Source organism: Hakea prostrata, chromosome 7 (assembly GCF_041222555.1).
Source record: "Hakea prostrata isolate BN-2017 chromosome 7, UWA_Hpros_2, whole genome shotgun sequence".
NCBI lineage: Eukaryota > Viridiplantae > Streptophyta > Magnoliopsida > Proteales > Proteaceae > Hakea > Hakea prostrata.
In genome coordinates, this window is record NC_142606.1 from 9,950,253 (window position 1) to 9,959,844 (window position 9,592).

General features: G+C 36.6%; 1 protein-coding gene across 1 annotated transcript; it reads right to left on the reverse strand.

Annotated features, from left to right (window-relative positions):
* Positions 1-874: 874 nt before the first annotated feature.
* Positions 875-4,672, reverse strand: LOC149009612 (uncharacterized). Its single transcript, XM_089164356.1, has 3 exons — positions 3,361-4,672; positions 2,146-2,282; positions 875-1,943 (listed from the first exon to the last, which is right to left on the reverse strand). Exons 1-3 carry the CDS (start codon positions 3,963-3,965, stop codon positions 1,483-1,485), a joined length of 1,203 nt encoding a protein of 400 aa, XP_089020482.1. The 5' UTR covers positions 3,966-4,672; the 3' UTR covers positions 875-1,482.
* Between the last annotated feature and the right edge of the window lie 4,920 nt (positions 4,673-9,592).

Consider the following 9,592-nt stretch of genomic DNA (forward strand, 5'->3'; position numbering starts at 1 on the left):
CAAGAACCGAGCGGATCATCTTGACCTTCTCTTCGTCGTCTTGGATAATCGTCATCAGACGGTAGAAATGGATCGGCAGCGAAGAAGGGGATCGGAGACAAAAGTAATTGAAGTTTGATGAATACGGCAATATTTAGCCATTTTGCCCGGTTCGCTGTCTAGCAAATTATTGCCATTTCGCCCGGTTCACTGCCTAGCAAATTGGGTGAAATGAATGAACTGTCATTCTATGCGCTGAACTATTCAAAGAGATATCGTTGGTCATCGAATCAAATTTTTGCCCATATCAAAATCTCGATGTTTAAGAAAATAAATGTGCAATTCAATTACCGAAAATTTCACTAAATGGTGGTCAAACGCTGAACGAACCTAAGCAAAATCCAACTTGCAAACCTCAAAACTAACAAGAATTAAAAAAAAATTGTTTGTTGAATATCTTGATAACAATCTCACTAGAATGATTAGAGATGGAATTCAAGTGGTTAACTAATTCCAAGCAATCTAACTCCACATCAGCACCGATCAGAATCAAGTCACCTGACATTCCACAAGAAAAAGCCAACATCAATCAAACAACATCATCTACCTTTTTTTTAAGGGTCAATCACCCATGATCACTACATTTTTATTTTTTTTTATAAAATGATCACTACATTGAATTTATAGAAATCCTTGTGGGAAGAAACCAAGATTGTTCACAAATCCATGGTACCTTATCCAACACATATTCATATCAATCAGAGTCCCAACCTGACTTACCCTAAGGTTTTTTTTTTTTTTTTTTTTTGGTTGCAGAACTTACCCTCAAGGTTAGGATAATTTTCTACTCAGACCTCATCGGCTTCTAAAAGCCGTTAGTCCAACAAAACCGACAACCAATAGATGGGCTAAGACCACATGTTTACGAGTTGAAATCCTCTCCACCTAAGTAGATCCACCCATCATCGAACTCTCACAGTGGATCTGACATACGTACCATGAACGGACCCATGTCTGAAGTAGGGGGATGGACAATTGGGTGGTGAGAATCTAATCTACTTCCCATTCCCACATCTAATATAATGCGTGTGCATCAACCATTCTATGTGGGTAACATATATGCATGAAATGTATATAGCTAATACATATCGATTTGTATTATTTCTCCAATAAACCTTTGGATGTTGAATGGTATGCTGCTATGGAAACATGTTGGTTGATTAATCCACAATTATCACTGAGTCAAAACAGATAAAAATGGTTCAAGAGGATTATGAGTAATGGAAACCTTCTGGCCGTAAATAGGGAATCTTCCTGTTCTGACAACCCACCCAAGCATTACAAATGGGTCCCATTTTCCAGGACTTATTAATCAAATAAAGACAAAGATCTCTAAGCTTGATTGATTGAAGTTTAATTCCAACCAACCCCTCACTGTCTCGAAAGTTTCTCCAACTCTTTTGGTTTTTCCTTTTGAGTTACTAACTTACAAACTTGAAAAGATCAGAGCAAATCAACTTCAAACATGGCCTGACCTAAGTGTAGTAGATTCTGCATATCTTCTGGATGCTGGGTCTGCTCCGACACACCTCCTGTGGAATGTGAAGCTTCATTGGAGCTTGACATGAAGAGATTATTATAAGAAGAAAGGCTGTTCTCTCTCTGAAATAAAGCTGTAGAAGAAGAGGAATAGGAGTTGGAATTATTATTGAAGATGAAAGATCTTTGCTGACTAGCCGCTGCAGCAGCAGCAGCAGCAGCAGCAGCAGCAACGCTGTAGGAGATCTGGTGATGCTGTTCTCCTCCAAGAGACAAGGCAGGACCAGTGGTTACCGTTTCTATCACACTTGAACTTGAATCACCAGTAAAGGTTCTTGCTTTGTTGCTGTTGATGTTTCCTGAAATGGTGGAGGTTTTTTCCTTCATTTCTGATATTGAAACTGGTGAACTCACTTGTGGAACTGCTGTTTGTTTGAAAAGAACAAACATTAAACACAATGTAAGAATAAATCAGTAAATAAAAATCAATGAAGGTTGAGTTCATTACTAGTCGGATCCAAGATTTGATGGTCTTTGCACCAATGGAAGTGAAAAATCAGAGAGGAGAAAGACAAAAATAAGGGAGAAAAGGAACGACATGGAAGAGAGCAAAGATCAGAATAGTACCATTTTCAGCAGGTTTAGCAGGTACTGACGATGAATCTGACGAACCCACTTGAGGCTTTCTTCTACGCCGATTGTGATCTGCCAAGCGTTTCCTACAGCTCCGTTTAGCTTCATCAAACTCTGACAACACATGGAATCTGTCCAACCCAGGAGAGAATAATTAATGAAGACCCATTTCAAGTTCAAGTCCTTCAAGGCTTCAACAGCAAAAATCTTCCAGATACCAACAAGAAAAAAAAAGAGAATTTTATGGAAGGAGCTGGCTGCAATTGTTTTTGAGAGAGGGAGAGTGAAAATCTGTGATGCCTGTGTTTCTACGAGTTTGTAAATGATAAAGAGATTATCTTCTAATTATTTAGAAAAAAAAATCTTAGAAAAATAATAGAAAGCTCCCATTTTAAGTTACAAGTAGATCAATTTCAGAAGAATGAAAGTGTGGTTCTACCTTACTGTTTCTGTCTAAGAAATTCAATATTCTGAAGCTTGTAGTAAAATGTTTAGAACAAAATAAACATGGTTAAAGATAGAAATGGATAAAAGAAAGAGAATAAAGTCATAACCAATTTCCATTCTGAACCCTTCCCTGTCAAATCCCTCGGAGAATCAAATAAAGGGAAAAAGCTAGGGTTTTGTAATTTTGGGTGCTCCAATTTCTCTTTGTGGTTCACTATCAGCATCACCCAGAAACTAGATATCTACTTCTGTGCAGATTTTGTTCAAAAACCCGCACTTTTAAGGCCAATTGGAAGAATCATATGCTACACAGCTTTTTTCTGCTAACCAAAGACAAGCATTTAGACTTGAACAACCAAACTCCAAAGTAAATTGGAAAACTCATTTACTACACACGACTTTTCTGCTACCCATTTCTATACAAGAACTAAAAACTCAACAAACTAACTTTCAAAGTAAGTTTGAACAATCATGCAATATTATCAACACTTCTGTACCAAATTTGTGAAAGATGAGAACCCAAGATGTACTACGAAGTAGCAGAAACTAGAAAGTATCTCAATCTAGAGACAAATTTATACGAGCTAATCGACCAAAATCAAGAAAACCCAGAACATATCTCAATCTAGAGACAACCCCATAAGGGTTTTTTGGTTGGAGAGAGAGAGAGAGAGAGAGAAAAATGTTTTTTTTTTATTTTATTTTTGGGGGGAGGGTTGGGGAGAGTGAATGAAATGAATTGAGTGTTTCTCAAGCCATTACCTGCTGCATTGCTGGCAGAAACGCTGCTCAAGTCCAGCAGCAACAACCTTGATGGCCTTGGAGTGAAATTCACAGACCTTATGCCTTCTATGATAGTGTTTAGCATTTGAAAGATCAGTTCTACAACCTTCGGCTTGGCATCTAGGGACCTGATGAGTCTGATAAAACCCTCTTGGTCTCCGAAAAAGCCGATCAATCACCGCAGTATCTCTAGATGAGAAGTAAGTCCTGTGACCAAGGTTTAGTCCAATTCGCCCACCAGAAACATAGCTACCTCCATCAACACCAAAGCTATCTTCTTCTCTTTTCAGTAGATCAGTGGAAGAGTAATGGGAAAACTGAGAGTAAGGGATGAGATTTGTAGCAAAAGGCGAAGCAGAAGAAGGGGAAGAGTATGAAGTTAAGGTATTGCAATTTCGATCAAAGATGTCGGTTGTTGGGTTGATGTAGGGGTTGTCATGGTTTCTGTTGTTGTGATTGGTCTCCCAATCCCAAAACTGCTTTTGAGGGTTACTTTCATGCCCTACAAAGGAAACCATAGAAGGGTTGCCACTATTCCAGCTCTCACGGACAAAGCTCTCAGCACCACTGGAGTGAATATTCATCTTCTCTCCATCCAAGGCACTGTCAAACTCTGAACCCTACTCAGTACCCAACAAGAACAACAACACACACACAGAGAAACACAGGTTGAGAGAAAGAGAGAGAAAGGGAAATTGGGTTTTCTTTCTTAACCTTTTCTGTGAGCTTGCCTTTTGTTCTTCCTGAGTGCAATAATAATGCAAACCTCATTTGAAACAACTCACAATCATTATCAGAGAATAAAAGGAAACTGGCAATTTCTTTCTTCTCTCTCTCTCTTCCCTAAAAAATTCAATTCTGTTGCCCTCTTGAGTTGGGTTGTGTTGTGAACTGAAATTCTAGCTACACTACACAATGATGCAGACACTAGATAGATACTGAAAATGGGAGGACGGTGAAATCAATGAAGAGCCGGAATTTCTATTTCCGGCAAGAGATGCTTTACTGTCTTGGTGGAAAGCAGGTTGAAGAACATCAGAATTCTGAGAGTGTGAACACTGAACACTGAAGAGGATACCTGCTTTAACCTTTGAACAATAACGAGTCCATAGGGGTAGTAGGGAAAGCATGAGGTAGGTGTCCATAGGGCTTTCTCTGTTGGGCGAAGTAGATAATAAGCGGCTTCTCTCTGTGTCAATTCCCTGGGCTCAGTCCTTCACATGGGTGAAGGGATTTCTTCCTTTACTCGTATTCGTTGAATCACTCTTTGAAGGTAACACCGCCAAACAAAACCCACCAGAAACGAGAAAAAAAAAAAGAAAAAAAAAGCACACGCACATTAATAAAATTTGGGGTTTTACAAATATGACGATGCCCATTGTAAGATGTAGCTAGTCATATTTGACTATTGATTTCCTTCACTATGGATGAAGAACAATTGTCACTGCTCAGTTGCTTTGATCAATAATAAATTACTAAATTTTATTTTCATGCATTTCTTTTAAAAAAGGCAAAAAACTTTGGGCACTTGATTGTATTGAGGTAGATGAAAAAATAATAAATGGAGAAGGGGGATTTTATAAATATCAACAATAAAATTGGATACATAAATTAAGAAAAGTATAACCTAAGTAGAGAAGAGAGTGAAAAACACATAATGAGCGACTCACAATTCAATTTGATGCAACAACAATTCTCATTTAATTTGATTTGGTTTTGTTTTGTTTCAATTTCTTGATTGAATTTAAACTCTCTATGTTAGTGGTCTTCTAGTCTTTTAATGCTATGATAGGTTTAAAAGAATTCACATAATTTGCAAAAATAAATAACAACCCAGAAGAGATGTTGCTTGGAACTTTGAAGTGTTCTCATCCAGCCCATCTCAAAAATTTCCATTTCCATTAAACTTTGTCTCCGTGACAATATTTTTCTATTTGTTATCATAACTATGTGGAAGTCTAAAAAATGAGAGTGAAATGATATATTTAAAAAAAAAATACTCACATTTTCCTTTTAAAAAATAAAACAAAGAAAAGTAAAAAATGTGGGGAAATAATGGGATGCCATTTTATTATTGGGTCCGTGACTCATTGGCTGTGGGCCCCACAGTTACTTAAAAAAAAGAAGCAAAGAAAGAAAAACACAATACTCAAAAAGAGGGTTTTAAATTTTTGAAAACCCTGTTGCAGCAGACGAGAAAAAGAAAACGCAGAAAAAGAGCAAAAAACAGAGAAAGGAGAAAGAGGGGGAGGGGGGTTTTCTTGGTTTTTTCCAGCGAATTCAAAAATAACGTCAGAAAGATATGGAATTTCAAAATTTACGCATACTTTGTGTTTTATAAGTAATGCTAAGAATTTCATTCTATCACATTTTTTAAAGAGTCGTTTTAATCAAATTTGATTTTACAATTTATGAAATACCAAGAAGAAAAGAAAGGAAAAACTAGACGTAAGGCTGTGTGGAAATAGTGGACTTGTGAGAGAGAGATAGAGAGAGAGAGACACGGCTCTGCGTCAGATGAAAGTAGTAACAAACAGAAAAGAAGTGGTGAGCTAAGTGTGTCCGTACAGTGACTGAGCTCCCACCATGCCCCAATTCCCAACCACTGAACCACCCATTCCATTCCATTCCATTCTATTCCATTGTTCTCAAAATTACTTTGAGGAGAAGCTTCAAACTTGAAGCAGCAAATCCACTGGAGTGGGATCCATCCATTTCAAACACTCAAAAGCGTAGGGTTGAAGCACCCAGTGCTTTCTGCTTTCACTTGTCAGCATTCAGCAGGAGGGGCAGGAGTAGCAGCAGCAGCAGCAGCAGCCCAGAAGTCAGTGAGTCCTCCCCAATTGGGGCTCACGTTTGGTTCCTAACTAGCTTTCTTCTAATCACTCCACTCCAACCCAATTCATCAGTGACTCATCACCTTGCTTTTTCTCTGTCAGTTTGTGCCAAAAAAGACCAACGCCTCTCTCAGTGTGAGTGTGAGTGTCCACTGTCCAGTCTTAGGGAAAGAAAGTTGAATTTGACAGAAATGGTGGAGATAACAACAGTAAAAACACTAAATAATAACAACAATAAAAATTCTTATAATCTTTGTTTTTCTGGGTATGGTTGGGTTTGTGTTTTTTTTTTCATATGTAAGACTCATGTGTTACATCCAAGTAACTAGTATATCAAGATTATACCCCAAAAAAAATGATCTCAATTGGATGGTTTACTGTTCATCAGTTCTACATAATGAAAAGAAGATCTTAACAATATAAGTAATGAAAAGGATGACGCATAAAAAATGTTAGGTGGTCGAAACATCATATAGAAAAATGCTATAAGAGGAAGACAATGATATGTATTAAAACAACACTAAAAAGATGACAAGAGCGACTAAAATTCATACGAGAATCGTACTCGTACTAGAACCTATTTGAAGTTAAAGAAGACAAAAACACAAATTAGTGCGAATGATCATAGGTATGAAATAAAAGCAAATTGTATATACATATTAACATATATTTTCTTTTCAAATTAAAAAAAGAAATAAGTAATCAAAAGGTCCCAATACAAGATCTCTGGGTATGTTTAAGCTTAGCCCAACATAAGATGACCAGGACAACTTATTTTTTGGTTCATGATTTTGTAACAAAGTGTAGTACTTAAGGTTAGGCTTTCAAGTTTTGCAAGGACTTGTCTTTATTAAGTCGGTCAAACTTCCAACCTTAATTTTCTTTACAATGCCGACATCAACATGTGAGAAAAGACAGTTTGTGATGGTCACGGAACATTTTGGTAGTGATTGCTTCAAATGATTTTGTGCGTTTTCATGTCTAGTGAATACTTTCTTTTTCTTTGCCCAAGGAAAAAAGTAGGGAAAAAAAAATTACAAGTTAGTATGGAACATGGAATTGTTAAGGTATGGAACATTAAACTTTACAGGGAATATGAAAAACAACCTCCATCACTATAATTTTGTATCACATGATACAATGAGAAAGCTTGTCCCATCATTTTCTAACTTTTCATTTCCTAGTACATTTAATTTTTTTTTTTTGGTAAGAAGATTTTTGTAGAAATTAATGGCATCATTAAATCCAACCTTATTGGATATTAAAGCATATTTTAGAAAGTGATATTACACCCAGAATATTCCTCAGTCAAAAGGTTAGAAAGTATCACCTTTTTACTAATGACATATGGTCCTTGATTACTTGGTTTAGTTTGTTCTTAGTTTGTGTTTAATATAAGGATAATTTGATTTTTTATAGTAAAATTGTTATTCACAAATCACATTAAATTCAAAGGGTATTCAAATTTTAAGATTGTAGAATGATGAAGATACATAATATACATTAGACGAGCACATCATTGGCATATAAGCATATGAGTAACACAAGAAATGGATTCGAATATAATGAAATTCCCAATGCAAACTTCCATACATGTGATAGAAAACTGTCCATGGCCCGTGAAGGATACTTTCTCCCTAAAGTGGTACTTTAGAAGAGAGTAAGCTTTTGCAGATTTATGCCCTTCATAGCATTTGAAGGGACTCATTCACTATGATTGAAGAATTTATGAAGGTTCGTACTCATGCTACAGTAATACCATAGTAAGGATAAATGATACGAAAAAACAAACACAAAGGCATTGTGTTTAAACACTCTAAATATATGTCGCGTCTAGATCCTCTACCATCAATTGACCGTGCCCCCATGCCTTCACACTTGTTAGGTTGGGGATGGAAAATCTCAATCCATATATGCTATAGAAGCTATTTCACCTCTCATTCTAGGGTTCAAAAACCCTAGAGTTAATGGTATTTTCCCAGAACACCCTTTTCAAGTCCTTTCCCAAGCTCCAAGCAATCCATGCACAAATTTTTTTTCCACCCATAATGGCTAAAAAGCCAACCTGAATCCAACTGGTTTAAGTAAATTGGTTGGCATATATGTACCAACCACCACCTAGTAATAGAAATCAGTAAGGTCTGGTTCATCTGCCAACTCAGCCAACTGGACCAGATTTCATGTCTGGTTTAAAATAGGTGTGAGATTTGGTTAAAACATCTCTCTGGTTGGACCACCATTCATTCAAGTTAGTTGGTAGTTCACATATTTATGCCATTGGAAATAAGTGAAAATTGTCAATTATGAATATCCATGGATGTTTTGTATTGATTTAATTTTTCAGAGATAGATAGATAGATAGATATGAGGATTGCCAGCATATATTTCCACCATGGATGGATCACATCAACTTTTTGTTAATCAAGAAAAACATAATTGTACAAATAAACTTGAAGGGTTGCTGTCTATGCAAAACAGAGCCAAAACTATCTGACTCTTATGAAACATGTTGTAGTTATTGTGTGAAAGACATACACCTAACCCTTTAAAATTTCCTGACGTTTGGTAGTTGGGATGCAATCAAGGACCCATATATATAGCTCCAGAAGGTCCACAGAAGTACTTCAAGGTAGGGTCACTTCCCTCATGATGCCTTCATGTAAACATCAAAGGGAGTCATTTTGATAGTTGCAGGTTTGTCTTATTGCTTAATTATGAATAAAGCATTCTCTTCCACTCATTTCAATTCAAAATCTTCACAGGGGTCTTATATGTTGATGACAATAAATTGACTCATCTTATGGATGATGAATCTAAACTTCTCAAGTGGGATTTATTCCCTCTGAAGAAATTAAAGAACAGCTACATACATGTACCATTCTTGCGACATGTACATACCAAATTAATTGGTTTCTTGATCTATGAGAGACCAATCGTTCGATTTTCTGATGCCATACCAAGCTTACGTAGTGAATGTAAATGAAGTAATTAATCACATTGAACACCCACTAATTGGATAGGGTCAATAAACAAAACCCTCCAAGGATTAAAGGTGATGAGACTGTCAGCCCCAACTATTCACAAGGTACAGTATTGCAGAGCAACAATACAATGGAGCAACAATACAATGAAAATTTATGAAAACTTAGTAGCTCTGGGACCCGGCCAACATGATTGAAGAAGAAAAGCATGTGAAATCCTGACAAAGAGGAAGAGAGAAAGAAAGAAAGAAAGAAAAAAGAATCCTTATGGTGTACGAGGACTAAGGATTAAGGATTCCAGAAAGAAGCTGAGTTGAACCTTTAAAAATCATGTAGCTCTTCAAAGTGAATGAGAAGAAAAATGGAGAAAGGGAAAAGAGCTCTAATGATAAT